Below are 21,462 nucleotides of genomic sequence, written 5' to 3' on the forward strand. Positions count from 1 at the left end.
AATTACCTGACCTTGCTATGGCAGGATTCAGGCAGCTTCTAAAATTCTTTTTTATTAATGGCTGATGGGAAGTAAATTTTAGTGAGTTCTAAGCCATTTTCAGGCATAAAAATACTTCTTCATGGCCTTTTAAAAAAAATAATTTTTTGTGTTCTAAAGTGCCTTCTACCACAACAATCTATATTCCATATGAATGATCTTTCTAGGCCTTCAACCAGATGGCTTCTGTTGCAGCCAAGGGGAAGGAGAATGCATAGAATTTAGTGTCGGGAGAACTGGATTCTAGTCCCACTTACTGGCTGTGTAGTAATAGGCAAGTCACTTAGTAGCCCGTCTGAGTCCTAGTATCTTTGTCTGTAAGATGGAAACAATATTTTTACAGTCAGGGTCAAAATTTCCATAGCCTTTTCAAGTAGCAACTTGTATAACATTGGACTGAAATCATGTAAGTTTGTTTCTTTCATCAGGGACAAGGGTAGGGAATATCTTCCTAGTTAGCTTTGGATCTGAGCTTCAAGGTTCACTGTATAATGAAGTCTAAGGAAAAGAACATTCTCTTCTTTGCCCTCATCCCCCAAATACTCCTTTCCCAGTTACACATCCAGCATGAATGGTGTTGATTGTTTTCTAGTTGTGTAATTCTGCCAAAATGTGGCACTTGCCTCTGGGACTCATACACGTGCAGCTTGGACTAATGATGTTTCTCTCCTTGATGGCCATTGGTTTTGGTTTCAGCTCATTCTCAGGAAAAGCACAGGGCCAGAAGACATTTGTCAGTACCTGACATTTTGTTGGAATGCTGGAGTTTCTCCCGGTGCTCTGCTGGGATCAGTTCCAACAACTATTGTCCTTTGTCTAGGCTGAATCCTTCCCACCAGGGGTGGGAATGGTTATTGTGGCCTTGTATGGAAGGTGATAAAAGAGCCTATGTTAGGTTAGTACAGTTCCCTAAGCATCCCTCAGAGGTCTCGATAGCAGTAGCAAGACAAAGAAAGCTTGAACAAATAATGAGTTAATTTGTCTGTCAGTGAGGGTGTAGGACTTGAAAAATCTCTTGCAACTCTTCCAAATCTGGGGTCCTAGGAATTGATAAAACCTTAAACTTGATGGTATTTCACACTTGTCACAGACATCCTCATTTACTCTTCATGTTGACCTTGTGAAGTTGATACTAGAATCACTGACTCACAGAACTGGCAGTGACTTTGGAGATAATGGACTTCATTTATTTTACAGATGAGAAATTGGGACCCATGGAATGCAAGTAACTTGCTCTAGGTGTTAGAGAATTAGTGGCAGAGACAGGGAATACTGTGCTTTTTGAAACCCAAGGCATTGGAAGGAGAAGGAGCAGCACCTGAGTTGTCCCTTGAAGGGGAGAGGCTTTCACATGGAGATGGAGAAGAGGGGGAAGGGCAGTCCATTCCAAACATGTGGGGCCTAGAGTGAGCCAAGGTACAGAAATGGCAGCAGGGGACCCTATGACAGTGGGGAATGGAGAACACTTTTGCTGGAATGTAAAATGTACGAAAGATTAATGAGACAAAGTTTGGAGGGTGGATTGGATTCCTAAAGCCTTCACGTGTATTCTTCTTGTCTAGGAGAGCAGTGTTTGATTACAGAGGTGGTTTCTAAGCAGTGGGTCTCTTTATTGTGGCATTTGATTTGCATTAGTTGCACTTCCTTAAGGAAATGCTGATTGTTGCTTTTTTAAAAAAATCCATTTCCCATTTCAAAATGAACAGGCCTATTTAGGTCGATAGGCCCTGGATGGTTTGTCATAGCTTTCTTTCATTTTTATTTTTTCTACTTTGGTGTTGGTTTTGATCTTTATTCTCACAAGTCGGTGGTCTAACTATAAACAGACACCTGATTGAAAAGATTATTTTACATTTAGATGGCCAACAATTAAGTTAATGTTTATAGACAGCTTAAATACTGGATTTTGTAGCGCCCTCTGCCACTGTCACTTGAGATGGAGGGCCATTTTGTATTTTTCTTGGTTTCTCTTGGGTTTCTATGGCCAAAAGAATCATCAGGTACAGGCAGCCCAGTTCACTTTCTCTGCATCCATTCCATTCAAGTTCTAATTATTTCATAATATTATACTAAAGTGTATGGGGTGTTCAGGAGGTCTAGTACCTGTAGTGTGAAGGCTTGCCCAACTGTTTTCAGGGCTGCTTATCCACCTTTGGTGTCCACCTGATTCACCCAACTGAACTGCAGCCCTAAGAAGCTGTAGCATACACAGTGGCCACACCCTGGTAAACCATCTTCACCAGATGGGCTAAACTAAACCAAGTTGGGGGCAATCAACAGGCCTCAAACTTGGTGAGGTTCATATGGTTTTGATACCTTGGATTTCTTCCGAACTGCCTGTTCATATTCTTTGTCCATTCATATATTGGGGAATAGCTCTTGTGCTTTTTTTTCTTTTTAAAAATGAATTTTTACTGATAGCCCTTTTTTTACATCACCATAGTTTCCTCTAGTATCCTTCCTCGTTCCCTTCCCAGAGAACCATCCCATGTAACATAATTGTAGTTTTTAAAGACAAGAGAAAAGAGGGAAAAATCTGTTTAACCAACTGATACATTGAAAAAGTCATAAACTGCTCAGTGTACAATGCCTGTGTGCTTCCCATCTCCTCAAAGGGGTGGGTTGGAAAAATCTTCTCCTGTCTCTTAATGAGCCACACTTGATAATTTTGCAACATTGACTTTTGATTATTTTGTGGTTGTTCTTCCATTTATTTTTGTAGTCACTATGTATATTGTTTTCTTGGTTCTGTTTCTGTTTACTTTGCTCTGCATCAGTTCACATATATTTTTCTATGCTTCTCTGTATTCATCACATTCACTATTTCTTATAGCAAAGTAGTATTCCATTATGTTCGTGTGCCACAATTTGTTTAGCTATTCACCAGTTCATGGGTATCTATTTTATTTCCAATTTTTTACCTTTCCCAAAAAAGTGCTGCTGCAAATATTTTGATGTATGTGGGAACTTTCTTCTCATCGGTGGCTTCCTTGGGGGTATAAACCTCATAGTAGAACCTCTGGGTCAAAGGGTATGGACATTTTAGTTACTTTGCATAATTCCAAATTGATTTGCAGAATGGTTGTACCACTTCACAGTTCCATGAACAGTGTATCAGTGTGTCTATTTTATTTTCCCACAGCTTCTCTAAACATTGATTATTACCATCTTTTGTCATCTTTGCCAATTTGCAAAGGGTACAAGGTATTTATATGTTTTGGATATAAAACCTTAATCAGAGAAAGACCCCCCCCCCCTTTTAACTGTTCCTTTTAATTCTAACCATTGATTTTGGATGTACAATTGAAACTGTCTTTAAAAGAAAATCTCCTTTGATTCCCTTTGACCCTGGTTTGGTCTCTTTCTTCTTCATCCATGGCCATCCCACTCTTCTCATTTGTTTATATAATATGACCTTTTCTATGTAGGCCATGTATTAATTTGGGGGCTCGTAGAATTAGAAGGGGCCTTAGAATCCAGTCCTCTAATCTAAGTCCTGTCTCCCAGAGGAAGATAGTAAGAAGCAGAAATGAAACTTGAAACCAGGTTTTACATCCAGTACCTTGCTTTAACTTCACTTTTCTTGGCATATTCACGTCCCATTTTCTCTCCTGCCATGAGTCTTTGTTTCTTCAGTTTCTTTTGGGGTAATGCTTCCTTTTGAGCAACCTCCTTCTGGCTCAGAAGCAATTGTTTCCTTTTTGATTATCTTAGCATGCAAAGGGGAACTTGTATATGGCTTGATTTGGCCATGAGCCCTATGAGAATGCCTGCTTGACCTGGATATGCTCAGTGACAAGAAAATCCACATCCAAACCCTTGCATTCTGAATTTCTCTTCAAACTTTTGATCAAGTGAAGCAAGAACACAGCATTCCCTTTGGGCCAGAGGTTCTGCATTTAACTAGCCTGGGTACCCACCAGCTCACTTCACCATTTTATCAACGGGAGAAAATGCATTGCCTTTTTAACATGGTATCTTTCAGATACTTTGTGGCTTTTTGGACATACATGCATATAGCTTGATCAGTATCTCAGGTCCTCTTGCATTCCACTCAGATCTGAACCCCTTGACATCCATTATTCTGTGTAGCATTCTGGATCAGGTGAATATTTCACCCTTTTTAAATGATTAGCTAGGACAGCTCAAGGGAATAGGAAGAGCAGGGGCTTCTGGGAGACTTTCAGCTACTGATTCTTTGTAACCCATGACAGCTAAACAAAGAACACAGGTGTCTGCCTCAGAAGCTTCATAGTTCATGAATAAAGTTAACTCTTTAGAGCAAACGACATCCTGTACCCAAATTAGCTCAAGCCTCTCCCCATTTTTCTTTCAACCCTTTGTAAGTGCCTTAGAAGGAGAACACAAAGATTTCCCAAACCATAGCATGTTAGGACTAAAATTCAAGTCCTGAAGAACATTCCTAAAGAGGACTCCCAAATATGAGAAAGGGCAGCATTGCTATAAGAAGTACCATTATCTCTAGCTATTGTATCCCTTTTGTGGCCAAATTAAAAAAAAAAAAGCTTTGCGTCTTCTTTAAAAAAAAAATTATTTTCAATTCCAATTTCTTTCCTTCCTCTACCCATTGAGAAGGCAAGAAATAAAAAACCCATTACAAAGTCATACAAAACAAAACTTCTGCATTAGCTGCATTCTGAAAAAGAAAATAGATGCTTCAGTTTGCATTCTTAAGTCCTGATCAGTTCTCTGGCAATAGATAGCATATTTCACCATGAATCCTTTGTAATTGCTGTAGATTGTTATATTGATCAGAGTAGGCAAGTCTTCCACAGTTGATTTATTGTTGCATTATTTTGTTTACTGTGTAAATTGTTCTTCTGGTTCTGCTCACTTTACTTTGCATCAGCTCATATAAGTCTTCCCAATCTGTTGGATTGAGGTGGTACTTTATAGTTGTTTTAATTTAATTTGCATCTCTCTAGTATTTAGTGGTTTAGAGCATTTTTTCTTAATGGTTATTGATAACTTGGATTTCTTCCTCTGAAAACTGCCTATTAATATCCATTGAGCATTTATCAATTTGGGAATGGCTTTCATTTTTGTAAATTTGCCTCAGTTCCTTAAGTATTTTAGAAATATGATCTTTATCAGAGAAACTTGCTGCAAAGATGTATTTCCCAGTTTCCTGCTTTTTTTCTGATTTTAGCTGGCTGCGTTGGTTTTGTTTGTGCAAAAACTTTTCAACTTTATGTAATTAAAATTACCTGTTTTATCTTCCATGAACACCTCTCTGTCTCTTGTTTGGTTGTGAACTCTTCATCTATCCATAGAACTGATAGGTAATTTCTTCCATGCTCCACTAGTTTACTTAGGTTATCACCCTTTATGTCTAAATCATATACTCATTTTGAGCTCGTCTTGGTATATGGTGTGAGATATTTATCCCTGCCTAATTTCTACCAAACTGCTTTCCAGTTTTCTCAGCAGTTTTTGTCAAAAGTAAGTTCCTCAGTGGCTGATATCTTTGGATTTATCAAATACTAGAGCAGTATGCTCATTTATATCTGTATATTGTTTATTCTACATATCACAATATTCTGTATAATCTACTCTACTGATCAGCCTCTCTATTTCTTACCTGGCACCAAATTGTTTTGATGATTGATCTAATTTTTGAGATCAAGTGCTGCTATTCCCACTTTCTTCCCATTTTTTTCTCATTAATTCCCTTGATATTCTTGACCTTTTGTTCCTCCAGGTGAATTTTTTTTTCCTTAACTATAAAGTAATTCTTTGGTAGTGTGATTGGCAAGGCCCTAAATAAATAAATCAATTATGTAGTATTGTGGCTCAGTCTACTCATGAGCAATTAATATTTCTGTAATTATTTAGATCCGTCTTTATTTGTGTGAAGAGTGTTTTGTAATTGTGCTCTTACTTCCTCTTTTTTTGATCTGTACTAGAAAGAGCAGCCTCCACTTCCTCTAGCTCCGTTCACTTTTCAGCTCTTTGCAGTATAACTTTTGGTCTTATCGCCCAACCCAAGACTGCTTTCTCCAGAATTACCAGTGATCTCCTGATTACCAAAACCAGTGGCCTTTTCTCAACGTTCATTTTTTCTTGACCTCTGCAACATTTGATAGTGTTCACCATCCTCTCCTATTAGACACTTTTTAGAGAAAAAAGTATCAAGAAAGATATCACGGAGACACCCATTTTGAATCTCTTTGCCTTTAACACTCTTCAACCTGGGACACAATGCTTCCTTACCTGTTGTTAGAATCTCTGCTTTCCTTCAGGCTTAGCTACCCCCTCAGTTTAGACCTTTCCTCATCTCTTCCCCCACCCTCACCCCATTTTTCTCTCTCCTCATCTCTCCTCACCCTCACCCCATTTTTCTCCGTGTGTGTGTGTGTGTGTGTGTGTGTGTGTGTGTAAATCTTGCAGACACATGCAGCTAGGTCCTGATTAGTGAGAATAATTAATTTTGTAATTGATTGAATTATTTGAATTTCCACAGAATATTTACAATGGGCTGGAACTAATTACCATATTTTACATAATTGTAACTTCAAATTGTGTGGATACAAATGTATAGGATCACTTCAGAGGCATTATTTGTAATTGTGGGACCTACCTTTACTTACTTAGGTTTACTTTCCTAAACTTTCCGTAAACTTTACGTTTACTCTCCTAAGTTCCTTGAGGGTAGGGATGTTTTGTCGGGATCCCCAGTGGTATTTAATAGATATTTGTTGATGGATTGAAGTACAGAGCCTTGAGGTGACACGTTTTAGTATGTGTGTTCTGATCTGTGTGTTGTTGAGCATCTCAATCACAACAGGATGAGGGAATGAACATTAGGTGCCTTTTGCTTCGAAGCCTCCCCATTATGTTCCCTGCTTGTTGCTGTACTGTTGGACACTTTCACATAGTTCAATATTTATCTGTTGTTTTAACTTTTCCAACAGGTTGATATACAATAGAACCACCAGGACCACTCAGTCCCCAGATGGGGTGGATGTGAAGGTTCCTGGCTTTGGAGACACCTTTTCTGTGGAATACCTCGATCCTAGCAAAGTTTCTTTTGGTAGGTAGTATCCTGTCCCCCTGGTACCTCCCTCCTGATTTTCCTCAGCATCTGAATAGAAACCGTTTGTGTCTTTTGTTTTTTTTTTCTTGTAAGGACAAGATTTGGTGGGATTGAAATCCATGTTTCTATAGTTTACAAAGCACTTCTTCATTCATTCTCATTTGGTCCTTACAGTTTCCCCAAGGTAAGGAGGCCAGCTGTTATCCTCTCTGGTTTCCAGATTAAGAAGCTGAGGCTGATTTGCCCAAGGTCACAGTTGCTGAGTGACAAAAGTTTAGATTTGAACTCGGGTCTTCTGATGCCATGGCAAAGCGTTTCCCTTTACACCTTGCTGCTGTGTACCTGAATAAATCTCAAGTCAGAGTTGTGAATATGTCTTCTCAGAGGCTCACTTTCCCTGTATGTACAATGGTGATGATGATAATAATAATAAATTGTACTGCTTACCAAAACAAGGTAACTGTGGGGAAACTCAGAGAGACCTATAAACCTGAGTTGTGGTTTTGAGGTTTGGGTTGTCACGTAATTAACAAGCCTGACAGTATAAGGCATTGTTTTATTTCTGCAGGGGACATGTGGTCTTATCCCTGAAGGAGTTTAGTCTTTAGGGAAGCCAGTCGTAAACACATGCAAAGATTGGATGCTAACACAGGTGTTACTTGGATGATAGGTGAGGATTACTAAGATATAGGTCCTAAGTACTGTCAAGTTTGGAGCTAGGAAGGGATTGGTATGGCTCAAAGTAGTCTGGGAAGATATGGAAAAGGAGGTACCAAACCTCAAGGAATGAGGAAGATAAAACCAATTTTTCCTCCTGGCAGGGAGTAGAAGGATGGAATTCCTGCCCTTTGAGTTTGCAGGAGGCAGAGGGACAGAGGGTCAGGAGCACTAGGTTGGGAATCCCAGGCTTGGGGTTTGAATGCCAGCCTGGTGGCTCACCGTGTTTTTGCCTTTCTTTGTATCCCCAACACTTAATACCTGTGTGACACAAAGGAGATACTTATTAAATGCCTGTCAGTGGGCTGGCCTTTGACAGGTTCCTTATCTTTAAAATAAGGGGTTAGAACTAGATAAAAGATCCCAGGACTAAATCTTGTCATCTTACAGATCATTTCTTCTATCTCTTCTCTACTCCTGTACCACCTTCTCTCTTTTTTTTTTTTTTAAATGAAGAAGAAAATGGAGATTCAGAGAAGGGAAATCAGTAGCAGAAGCAAGATTCAGGCATATGCCTCTAACTCCAAATCGAGGGCTGTTACCAGTTGTGTCCTAGGAAGGCTCCAGATACCTGGGAGCTATTGATTGATGCGGAAAGACCGCTGGACCTGGAGTCAGTGACCTGGCACACCACGTGAGGGACCTTGGGCCAATTCCTTTACCTTTTAAAGTCTCCTCATCTGTAAAATGAAGAGGTTGGACAAGCTGACCCCAAAGGGCCTTCCTTGCTCCAAATCTATGAGCTGCCTGTTTCTTAGCAGATGCTGTAGTTTTTTGAGAAGTACTGTGAGGCCTTGCCTCTGGAATAAAGGTCAATTGATGCTTTGCTGGTATCATGTGATTTCCACACACCAGATTCACAGAGCTGATGATATGTTGTTGTGAAAAGGAGAGATTTTTTTTTCAGTCATAAGGCAGCTTTTAGTTTTTTTTTCTTCAAAGTAATTCTTAAGTATTGACCACTCCATGTGGTGACATCTCAAAACAAAACTTTATTTTGAAACTTGGAAAATCATCAGAGTGTGAGAAGGGTACGCTGAGTGATGAAGCTAAGCGATACCTTATCCAGTCATCTAGGCCAACATCTGAGGCTTGGATTGGTTGTGGGTCACAGCTAATTAGTAGAATCGGAATGGTGAGGCGACAAGAGGACTGAATTTAGAGTCAGAGAATCTGGATTCTTCTTATCTCCTGCCTCTCCCCACTGCCTGTATGGTCTTGGGCAAATCATTTCATCTTTGCTGTGACATAGTTAGGTTCCCTTTAAGCTTTAAGTCTTTTGCATAAAGCCAAGGCTCCCTGACTCCTTAGTCCTGGGGCTCTTTCCATTGAGCTGCCCTACCTCCCCCACTGGCCTTGGAATTGGGTGATAAGGCAGTGTGTGGTGATGATTAGGTGAATTTTGGATCAGAATAATCTTTGACTCAATCCTCTAAAGTGATTTCTAACTTGATTTCCTTTTTATTTTGGGGATTTTCTGTGGTTAATTCTAATTATTGGGTGTCTTTTGTAGAACATGGCAGCACGCTTTGTGGAATAAGAAGAGATTGTGGTGGGCCACACACTAATGCGCTCATGCCAGCTTTGTAAGGATTCGTAGGCTTGCAGAATCATGAAGATAGATTTGGAAGGTGCCTCTGGGATTATCTGTCTAGTCTAGTCCATCCTTTTCATTCTGTAGATGAGGAAACTGAAGATTCTTACACTTTTTAATGTCCACAAAGTGCTGTGTTTCCTACTTCCCCTTGCAGGATAATAGCTGTCCTATCAAATGAGAATAGTCGGCATTCTCACGTTCTCTGGCATCAGATCAGGTTTCCAGACGAGCTGTGACAGTGAGTCATGTTGCAGAATCAAGGTGGTCCCGGGAGCCACTCACTGATCATTTTGGTGCTGTGTCTGTCCTTCGCAGGAGCTTATTTCTTCACTCTGGTAGAGAGCCTGGTAGGCTGGGGTTACAGAAGAGGTGAAGATGTCCAAGCAGCTCCCTATGACTGGCGAAGAGCCCCAAGTAAGTGCTGTTGACTGAATGGATGCCATTTGCCCAGGCTTTGTGTGTGACAAGGAGTGTGTCCCCTTCCTCTGAGTCCCTAAGGAGAAAGCCTTTACAATTACCTGAACATGAGTCATTCTGTTGCAAGCCAGTTTATGTTCTGTTAGAGGGATGAAGGCCCTCGCAGGGAAAGCTAAAAATTGTCCCCTTAATAAATGTGTCTTTCACCCCATTTCTGTCTTGTCCAAAAAAAAAAAGATTAGAATAGAAATAGAATGTCCTACCTGGCATCTCCTAATTTTGTTCAGGCCCTTACACCTCCAGTTCTTATAGCTAGCCCAATGGATGTCCCAAGTTTTCATCTTAAACCTTCTTGTGGATATTTTTCCACTTTCTCTAATCTGCACCTGCCTCACTTTCTCTCTTAGATGAAAATGGATACTATTTCCATGCCCTCCGCCAGATGATTGAGATGATGTATGAGAAGTACGGAGGCCCCGTTGTCCTCGTCGCCCATAGCATGGGCAACATGTATACACTTTACTTCCTCAACCAGCAGTCACAGGACTGGAAAGACAAGTACATCCATTCCTTTGTGGCTCTGGGCGCTCCCTGGGGAGGAGTGGCTAAGACCCTTCGAGTGCTAGCTTCAGGTAGGTTGCTACTGGGAGAAGGTAGAGTGTAGGGACAGGGGTTGGGGTCCTGCTGTGAAAGGGCAAGGTCATGAGTAGAATCAAGGCTTTGTCTATCATTCCTCATTGATAGAATCAAAGTGTTAGGGCCTTATTGCCATCTCTTCTAGACAGTGCGTATAGTGATTATCCCTGGGAGCCCATCAGCATACTTGGCTGGGCAAGGTTTCAGCTTTCTGTTTTCTTTAACGTCTGCTTCCTGATTGTCTTTCTGAAGGGAGGATCTCCCAGAGATCCTGCAGCAGTGGCTGTGAGGGTGGCATGTGCCCGGCGGGTCAGCCATTCACAGTTGTTGTCTGTGGCCTCTTCAGCTCTTTTGTCTTTCCTTCCTTGTGTTAGGGTAACTGATTCAACTAGAAACTGCCTGCCATGTTGTTTATGATGAGAGGGGGGAAGGAGGGAGAGGGAGAGGGAGAGAAGAAGAAAGGGAGGGAAGGAGGGGGAGAGAAAGAGAATGAAGAGAGGGAGGCAAGGTGGGGGAGAGAGAGGGAGAGAAAGAAGAAAGGGAGGAAAGGAAGAAAGAGGGAAGTAAGGAGGGCGAGGAAAGGAGGGAGAGAAGGAAGAAAAAAGGAAAGGAAGAAAGAGAGGGAAAGAAGGAGGGAGAAAGAAAGGGAAAGAAGGCTTCCTTCAGCATTTCCAAGTGGAGTGTGATTGTCTGCTAGCCTGAGCAGTGTTCAGGTGTCACTTGATCAGGACAGAGACTCTTCCTGATCACTTGGATATTTCTTATTGCCATCTAGGATAGCATTTGTCTTGATAACACCATGTCCCAAGCCAAGACAGTTCACTGAAGCTGCCGATCATTTGGAGGGAGGCAGCATGGTGGAAAGCTTGGGTTCAGTCCCAGGCCTGGCAGTAGCTCAGGATTATAGTCGGGTGGCTTATTCCATCTAAGCTTTCATTTCCTCATCTATAACAGGGAGATAATAGCAGCGTTACCTCCCACGGTTGCCACTAGGCTCCTGTTAGATAATGCTTGGCAGGGGAGAGGGAGTTCAGGAAGACCTGGATTCCAATCCTGCTTCAGACCCGTGGTAGCTGAGTGTGTGTCAGTTCCTCCTGTCGGACTTCGGAGCCCATAAGGGCCCTTCCCACTCTAAGCAGCTGATTCTACAATGCCTGTAAAGTGCTCGACAAACTTGAAAGCACCATATCCATATCACTCTTACTGTTTGTCTCCACTGAACAGAAAGTCACATCTCCAGTTAGTGATTTTCGTTTGCTGTTATTGCTCCAGAGACCCCAGGGCTCATCTTCAGGGTTAAAGAATGTACGGAAGGTCCCTTTGAGATCGACCCTCCTGTCTAACCCCCTCTTACTTCACTTTGAGAGAAATGATGACCTGGGTCAAAGAAATAATTTGCTTAAATTTATATAGCTGGCAAGTGGCACATCTCCCTGGAGACCTTCCGGGCGTAGTTGTCATAGCTGTCAACTTGCCTCAGTGCCTTCATCTTTAAAATGAAGGGGTTACAGAAGGTACACCCTCAGGGCTCTGTAGGCCCTTGTGTGTGACAGTTCTATGCTTCTCCTTTCCTCCTCCCGGGCATTTGTTTAGGAAGGGTGTTCTTTGCTGTTTGCCTGAGCTTGGGCTCTGTTAGGCAACCCTTATGGTATTGGGCTATTGTGAGTAATAGGGCCAGAGTAGTGTAATGAACTGGTTGTTGGGAGTTTGATTCTCAGAGGTAAATGGGAATCCCAGGTGTGTGTCTTTTGGCAAGTCAATTCACCATCCTATGCATTATATTCCTTATCATTAAAAATAAGTAGAAGTAGAAGACCTGAGGTCTCTTTCAGCTCTGGAAGTTATGAACATGAACTTGGGAATCCCCTTGGCCTCTGCCTTGTGAGTCAGCAGTGACACCTGGTGGCTTTATGTGTCATGCCTGCCACTATTTCTTTATGGATTGTGGATGGAGAAAGTCTTCAGTTATTTCTTTCTTGAGTTCGATCCACTTTGGATCTCAGTCTAACCCTCTGGCATCCTGCCCTGTGCCTAAAGAAGCACTGCAGTGAGAAATTTTGTCGTGGGTTATCTTGTAGGGGTGGCTAAACCAGAGTGGTCAAAGGCCAAAGATAATGGCTAGTGGGAAGCAAACCTGCCATGACTCTTTTCTGCAAGGAGAAGGGACTCCTTTAGTGCAAATTTGACCTTAGATAGACCCATACTCTTGATTCCCACTTGGTTGATCTGGATGGGTCAGTAGGTGTTTACTCACCCCCTGAGCTAAGAGTTGCTTAGTAGGCAGGGAGAGGAGTCAGGTGGCAAGACATAATGAATAACCAAAGCCTTTACCCTACTACAGGAGACAACAACAGAATTCCGGTCATCAGTCCTCTGAAAATCAGAGAGCAACAGAGATCTGCTGTCTCAACCAATTGGCTGCTTCCCTATAATTATACTTGGTCCTCAGACAAGGTCTTTGTGAGAACACCCAAAGCCAACTACACCCTGCGGGACTATGAGAAGTTCTATAAGGATATTGGCTTTGAGGATGGCTGGTTCATGAGACAAGACACAGAGCCCTTGGTCTATCAGATGACACCGCCTGGCGTCCGGCTCCATTGCCTATATGGTACTGGTATCCAGACCCCTGACTCTTTCTATTATGAAAGTTTTCCTGATCGAGACCCCAAGATCTTCTATGGTGAAGGTGATGGCACGGTGAACGTGGAGAGCTCTCTGCACTGCCAGAAGTGGGTGAACCAGCAGAAGTATGAGGTGACCCTGCTGGAGCTGAAGGGGAATGAGCACATTCAGATGCTCTCTAATGAGACGGCTCTTTCCTACTTGAAAAATGTTCTCTTTGGTTTGTGATGCTGTGTCCCAACAGCCTCCACACTCCATCACCCCGGATGCCTTCCCTTCCAACCCGATGAGGGGGAAAATGCTGCTTCACTATCTTGAAGGTGTTTTGTTTGGCTTGGTTTTTTCTTAATTTTTATTTTTTAAATCAAAGTTTTGAACTGGGCCTCCCTCTACAGGCCATGGTTCGTTTTGCCAGATGTGAATGAGGTCTCAGCTCTGTGTCAGCGATTAGATACATTCTCCTTCCTGGCCTTACCATCCCATTTGGTCACCTTTTGGGTCAAATCCACACAGTAAGCTTGTTGATTTCTCCAAAGGTAACAAGTCTGATTATTGGCAGAGATGTTTGTTGAGTGGAGGCGAAGAGATTGGTCTCAGAGATCACTAGAAAGGTTTCACACACATCTTTTCCAACTTGTCTTTTTTGGGTTCTATTTTTATTTTAAATTCTCAGAAATGTAAAGAAGATCTTGTTTTGGGCGTACCCTGAGTTTGACATAGTCCAGCTGACACTACTTCAAAAGAGGAGAGGAATCCAGTCCAATCATCATTGTGCTGCTGGTGCTGTCACAACTTCAGGCTTCAGGCCTCTCTTTCAGGAGTAAGAGGGAGGGAGGGGACAGCCATACTGCCAAAACCAATCTCCAGCTTTTGGCCAGGGGCCCTTAAGGCATGGGACGCCCTGACTCTTACACAACACAACCCGAGTGGCCATTCAAGGCTGGCTTCTTTACTTTAGCTATAACAATGCCTACTTCTTCAGAGCCTTCCTTCCTTTCCTGCCACACTTCCTTATCTCCTTACCCCTCCACTCCCCAAACTTTGGATTGGATAAAGCAACCATATGCATATGATCTGTTCTTCTAGTCCCCTGTGCACGTGACTTCCATCTTTGCTTTTGGCCCAGCAGTTGCACATGCCCTCTGCCCTTCATTCTGCCCTTTCCTCATGTTGTAAGTGGAGGATCTGCCTGCTGCTATGGCATCATTCTGTGCACCCTAGACTTTGGTTTGGGTTCCCCCTCGCCTTTCTATTTTTAAAGGCTGTATTAACTGTGTGTTACTGCCAGACTCTGTATTTTCTCAGCACAATGGAAGAGAGGACTGTAGCCCTCCCTCAACTTCACACAGTGTGGTTTTTTAAAACTTCTCTGGGAAGCATCCCATCCCCTGGTGCTATTGTTATAGATTGGGGATCTAGGGAAAGAGTTTTATGTTCATACCAAAGTAGTTAATTATCCATGTACATTTCTCTGAGTCTGGGCAGGGGACAGACAGGCAGGACACTGGTTTGGTCCTTCCAACATGGCGGGAAGAGAGGATTCTAGTTCCCAGGTGAGGTTTCAGATCCTTGCATTTCTGGGCTGTAGTGGTACCTGTACTGAATCCTCCTCAATCTATGAGTCTTATGCAAACTGTATGTACCTTACCCTCACGGTCAAATTTCTTTAGCTCTTCCTCCCATGACTGTCCTAAGGAGGCTTTGGAGCCAAGTGACCGTGCTGCTTGTATTGCCATAGGAACTGGTGATTCTCTGCCCCCTCCCCCCCCAACCTCCCATAAGACCACCGCTGTGTTTGTATAATTTAATCATTGTTTAGCCTGTGCTATGAGAAATCCTATTGGGATCTCAGTCTCCAGGCTGTTTCTGGATCCTAGGGACAGGATCAAGACAGAAAACTACTCTCGTTATCAGGTTTAGTTAAGGGTTTGAGGGCCAGGTGGGCCCAGAAAACACCCTTTCTCAGTGATCTAAGACTCATGTTTACTTCCTAAAAAGGCAATTCCCAGTTCAGCTTACAAACAGCATCAGGATTTTCCACTATCCGTTAATTTCCTTAAAGCTGGATCTTGTGGAAGAAAAGGCAGGGGCAGCTTTGGTTTTATGATGGACATAACCTCTCCTGTGCTTTATGTGCACATTTGTGTATGTAATTTTCAGTCCCCAGATTGATGTAATATGATTTAGCCCAGGAGGGAGCTGACAGATGAAGTAGGGTCAAGGTTTCTACTTACAGCCCTATTTGTGCTCCAAGGGAAGAAATCCAGGAACCTAAAACTCTAGCTTTTGAAAAAATGCATCGTGGCTCACTCCCTTCCCTAGTGTGCATCTCCTCTAACTTCCACTTCAGTCTAACCTGTGGCCTCACCACCTTCTTCAGATTGCCAGCATTCTTAACCTAGAACCTGTTCCAGGTATTTGGATTGACCTACCAGGAGCAGATGATTTCAGCCCCTCCTAACCCGGTCTGACCTCTAGGTGCTACCTGATTTCATGGGACCTATAGGAAGGACCTAAAGGTCCTAAAGGAAGGACCTGAAGACCCATGGATTGGTTGGTAACTGACAAGGGCCATTACCAACAGCCTGAGCGTTTCCCACGTGACAGGAGGAGAACTTGGGTCTCCAGGGCACCAACGAGAGATCACTCAGTGTGCCATCCACAGAGACCCGGAGTGCCACCCTTTGTCAGCCCTGTGTGGGTAGTGCAGGGGATTTTTCAAATCTCTGATAATTTGGACAAGTCAGAGTTGTTTTTCTACAAGCTATAATCTAGAATCACAATGCAGATCATGTTTTTGAAGTAAATGTTGCAACATTTTCAAAAAGAGGACAGGGATGTCTTGACATTTCATGACCACTGAGCTTGAGTTGAAGTAAAAAAGTTGTCCACTCCATCACAAACAGCTTAGGTTTATATTTTTGTTGGTTGTTTTTCTCCACCAAGGAAAAAAAATGCAACTTTCTTAAAAAACAAAAAATACTCAACCCTACAAAACTGTTTTTGAGGACCAAATGTATTCTCCGACAATAAGATTGAAGAGGAAATGTCCAGCTCTAATCCTGAGAAGGCTAATAATACAAGTGCTGGGAAGAAACCCTGTAGCAAACAGTGCCTGCCATTGGCTGTGACCTCAGATACTGCAGTCAGTGATGGCCCCTGGTTGGAGTGGGGCCAGGGCCACCAAGGACCCAGAGGATGCCCTGGAGTGGATCCAGGGTCTGCTCCAAAAAAAATCAGGGAACGTTTTGCCAGGACTTTGCTGCTCTATATTTTAACAGTATTTTATATGAAATCTATTGGATTTTATTGTATATCATAAGCTATATATATAAAATGTATGTGTGTATGCGTGTGTGCTTATGTGCATACATCTTTTGGTCTGAATGACTGACTTCACTGGGAAATTTTGCACATGTGTACTTTGAGACACTTAAATGTATAGTAATAAAAGTAAATCTGATGATGCAAGGCATCTCTTAGTCAAATTCAAATCTGTCTTGTTCACTGGTGACACGCAGGCCCAGTACTAGGAATTGTACAAGGGGGTGATCACGGTCACACTCCATCGTCTCCCCGTCGAAGTATGCGTCCCATGTTAACCACAGGGGTGCCAAGGGAGGGGCAGAGGGGACCTGACTTGTTCTGCTAATAGTCTTTCTATTAGCACATTATCATTACAGCTTAATCAGATGAGTTCATTGTTAGTTTGAAAGAAAAGAGCCTGGTCCTGATTGGACAGGATGCAGTCTAGATAGGCTTCAGCAGAGAGGACACTGTTGACAAACCCTGTCTGGTTGATGGTGGTGAATAGTTAAGGTCCAGCTGAAAACAAAGCCCCTAAACTTGGAGTATGTTGCTGGCAGGCTTTGTTTCCTTTCCATTATCACTCCGTTGTGATGCAATACAAAGAAACAACCCTAGTGACAGATATGCAGAGCCAAGCAAAACACATTTCCCTCATTGCTTGCTCTCTGTACCTTTGTTCACACTGTGCCATACCAGTCAGTCAGCGCACATTAGGCACTGCGCTAAGAAAGTCCCTTGCTCACAGTCCACCTGTGAGAGAGAGACAACGTACAAACAAGTCATGTACAGGATAAAGAGCAAATAAGAGGAAAGGCACTAGAATTTAAGGGACTGGAAGGCTTCCTATAGATGGGCTTTTAGGTGACACAAAACATAAACCAGGGGAACCAGGAGGTGAAGATGAGGGGGGAGAGCATTCCAGGCTTGGGGACACAGCCCTCGAATGCCTGGAGTTTGGAGAGTATTTTGTTCAAGGAACAGAAATAAGGAAGGCCGGTGTCGCTGGGTGGATGTGGGAGGGTGTAAGCTTTAAGAAAACTGGAAAGGTGGAGGATGGGGGAGGAGGCCCCACGATGAAGGACTTTTAAGGATTTTCTCTTTGATCCTGAAAGTGATAGGGAGTCCCTGGAGTTTGTTGAGACCAGGGGTGACATGGTGAGCGCTGGAATGAATGATATGTACTCTCTCTTAGGTCCAACTCAGGTACCACTTCCAGGAAGCAAGACACTCTAGGCCCTGGGTAAAGACTGAGTTCTCCCTAAAATCTGTCCATATGGGCCTGGTTCTCTTCTTTATTGTTACTACACTCTGCTTCTATCATAGTCATTTGCCCAAATAGCTTACCTCATTAAATTCCTTAAAGATTGATAATGGTACTTTATAAGCTTCTATATACTCTGTACAGAATAATGAGATAAAAACAGGGTGTCCCTAAAGTCTGGACACAGGAAAATTGATGGCAATATGGAGTTATTGCATCGAGTTCACATGAATCTTGCAAAGAACATCAACCTTTGCATCACAAATGATGAAAATCATACTGAAGGTGTTATTTGTTAATATTCCAATTAAATAAAATATTGAAAATTTCATTCATTTCATTTCTTGAAAATATGCATTTTTGCCTATGTGTCCAGACTTTAGGAACACCCTGTATAATGAGATAGTGAGATAAATATAAGAGTCCTATAGTCCTGCCAGTACGGTGTGAGGAATATTGAGGCTCAGAATGGGCTGCCGTTAAGAGAAGCTAAGCACAACAAAACATTTTTTATAAGTCATATATGGAGAAAAACTATGGAAGTATAGGACCTTTGCTTGAAGTCCAAGGAACTGACAGAGAGAAAAGGCAGACCTGCTTAATTCTCATTTTGTTTGCAAAGGTCGCTATAAATGACCACAAAAAATGACTTAGTTTGGTCATGTGATAAGAGGTCCTAACTGCACTTCATGAATTCAAGTCAGGGTGGAACAGATCAACTACATACATCCTTGGGTCCTAAAAGTATTGGCATGTGTTGCTACTGAGCCACCTTCAGTGATATTTGAAAGATCATGGAAAACAAGATTAGGAAAGGACAAATACTAGCCCAATTTTCATAAAAAGGAAAGAGAATGGCGCCTGAAAGCTATAGATCAGTAAGCTTGGTTTTCCCAGGAAAATTCTAGAACAGATCATTAAGAGATGGTTGACAAATACCTAGAGAGAAGGAGGTGGTGCAGTGGATAGAGATCTGGGCCTGGAGTTGCAAAGACCAGAATTCAAAACCAACCTCCTTTGTGACTCAAGGCAAGTTACAACTTCTCAGCCTCTATTTCCTCATTGGCAAAATGGGGATAATAATAGTACTTAACTCCAAGGGTTGTTGTGAGGATAAGATAAGATAAAGTGTTTTGCAAACCACTTAAAAGTTCTATATAAACCACAGCTATTAGAAAAGGAAGGAGTAATTAGAGCTAAAGCATGGCTTCCTTGAAAATGGGGCATACCAGACTAACTTTCCTTTTCTGATATATTTTTATTTCTGATATATATTTATATATTTTATTTAATATATTTTATTTATTTTGATATATTTTCTGATATATATTTATTCTGATTTATTTATATTTCCCGATTACATGTAAAAAATTTTTTTGACATTCATTTTTTTCAAAAACCTAAGTTCCTAAACCCAAAGGGCTAGTAAACTATGCATATCCTTTGATACAGCAATACTACTACATTACTAGTTCTGTTCTCCAAAGAGGAAAAAGGAAGAGGATCCATATGTACAAAATTATAGCAGCCCTTTTTGTGGTGGCAAAGGATTGGAAATTGAGGGGATGGCCATCGATTAGGGAATGGCTGAATAAGTTGTGGTATGTGAATGTAATGGAATAATATTGTGCTATAAGAAATGAAGAGCAGGAAGATTTCAGAAAAACCTGGAAAGACTTACATGAACTGATGCTGAGTGAAGTGAGCAGAACCAGGAGAACATTGTACACAGTAACAACACTGTACAATGATCAACTGTGAATGACTTAGCTCTTCTCAGCAATACAGTGATGCAAGAGATTTCCAAAGGACTCATGATGACAAATGATATCCACCTCCAGAGAAGGAACTGATGGAATCTAAATGCAGACCAAAGCATACTGTTTTTCACTTTATTTTTTTCATGTTTTTTTTTAAAAATCTGTTTTCTTTCACAACATGAATAGTATGGAAATACATTTTGCATGATTTCTCATATGTAACCTATATCAAATTGCTTACTACTTGGGGGGTGGTGTGGGAGGAAGGGAGAGAATTTGGAACTCAAAATTTAAAAAAAATGTTAAAAATTGTTTTTATATTAATTGGAGAAAAGAAAACATTTTTAAAAATAAAATAAAATTTTGAGTTCTAAATTCTCTCCCTCCCACCCCTCCCCCAACCCCTTAAGAAGGTAAGCAATATGATATATATGTGAAGTCATGCAAACCATACCTTTCCTTTTTTGAAAGGATCACTAAACCAGAAGATGAAGGAAATGTTGGCAATAATTTACCTGTTTTATTTTTTAATACTATTTTTAAAATTACATGTAAAGACAACTTTTAACATTCTTTTTTAAATAAAATTTTGAGTTCCAAATTTTCTCCCTCTCTCCCCTCCTTCCTCCCTAAGATGGTAAGCAATTTGATATAGGTTATATATATCTATATATATATAGATATATATATGCAATCACATAAAATATATTCTATATTAGTCATGTTGTGAAAGAAAAAAACAAAAGGAAAAAACTATGAAAAAATAATGAAAGTGAAAATAGTATGCTTCAGTCTGCATTCAGACTACATCAGTTCTTTCTCTGGAGGTGGCTAGCATTTTCCATCATGAGTCTTTTGGAATTAGGTCTATCATAGTTGATCATTGCACCATGTTTCAGTTACTGTGTACAATGTTTTCCTGATTCTGCTCACTTCACTCAGCATCAATTCATATAAGTCTTTTCCAGGTTTTTCTGAAGTCTGCCTGCTCATCATTTCTTATAGCACAGTAGTATTCCATTACATTCATATACCACAACTTGTTCAGCCATTCCCCAATTGATAAGCATCCCCTCAATTTCCAATCCTTTGCCACCACAAAAAGAGCTGCTATATTTTTGTACATGTGGGTTCTTTTCTCTTTTTTATGATCTCTTTGGAGTACAGACCTAGTAGCAGTATTTTGGGGTCAAAGGGTATGTACAGTTTGATTGCCCTTTGGGCATAGTTCCAAATTGTTCTTCAGAATGGTTGGATCAGTTCACAACTCCCCTAATAGTGCATTAGTGTACCAATTTTCTACCTGAGTTTTAGCAAAGCATTTGATAAAGTATTTCGTATTCTTGTAGAGAAAATGAGGTATGAATTAGGTGGCAGTACAGTCAGGTGAATTCAGAACTGGTTGGATGGCCTTACTCAGAGTTATTGTTTTAATGTTGCCAGACTTTTAGTAGAATATGCCTGGGATCTTAGTCTCAGGCTAACGTCAACCTTTTTGTTCACTACTTGGATAAAAGAATAGATTGTATACTTATCAAACTTCCAAATGAACTGAGGGATAGCTAACACCCTGGGTGACAATCAGGATCCAAAAGAAGCATCAGTAAATCAGTCAATAGCATTTATTAAATGCCAGGCACTGTGCTAGGTGTGGGGATGAAAGAAAAGCCAAGGACAGTCCCTCCCCTTAAGGAGCTCTCAATCTAATAGATCCAGTGGACCAAGCTAGAGCAGTGGACTGAATTTAATGAGATTTAGTTCAATAGAGATAAGTGTAAAGTCATTAAGAACAGTTTGATATAACAATCAAAAGAATAAATTCTGTTCCAGGGGGTTTCAGGAGTGGGGCAGCTTCCAGGAATATAGGGGAGTGGGGTGTTTAAAAGCCTCTGGTTTTCAAAGCCCTTCATGGCCTGGCCCCTTTCTGCCTTTCCAGTTTTCTTACAACTTCTCCCCTCCATGCACTCTATGATCCAGTGACACTAGCTTTTCCTTGCTGTCGGTCTCACAAGACCTTCATCTCCAGACTCTAGGCTGTCCACAT

At 41.5% G+C, this 21,462-nt stretch overlaps 1 protein-coding gene across 1 annotated transcript in view; it reads left to right on the top strand.

Annotated features, from left to right (window-relative positions):
• The window catches only part of PLA2G15 (phospholipase A2 group XV), a 39,741-nt gene extending 23,178 nt beyond the window's left edge, over positions 1-16,563 (top strand). The window contains exons 3-6 of the mRNA XM_036750059.1: positions 6,975-7,093; positions 9,726-9,824; positions 10,235-10,459; positions 12,805-16,563. Of these exons, the coding sequence (XP_036605954.1) occupies positions 6,975-7,093; positions 9,726-9,824; positions 10,235-10,459; positions 12,805-13,316 (955 nt within the window). The 3' untranslated portion in view covers positions 13,317-16,563. The remainder of the gene's footprint in view (positions 1-6,974; positions 7,094-9,725; positions 9,825-10,234; positions 10,460-12,804) is intronic.
• The last annotated feature ends 4,899 nt before the right edge of the window (positions 16,564-21,462 follow it).

The sequence above is a fragment of the Trichosurus vulpecula genome, chromosome 3 (genome assembly GCF_011100635.1).
Source record: "Trichosurus vulpecula isolate mTriVul1 chromosome 3, mTriVul1.pri, whole genome shotgun sequence".
NCBI classification, from domain to species: Eukaryota; Metazoa; Chordata; class Mammalia; order Diprotodontia; family Phalangeridae; genus Trichosurus; species Trichosurus vulpecula.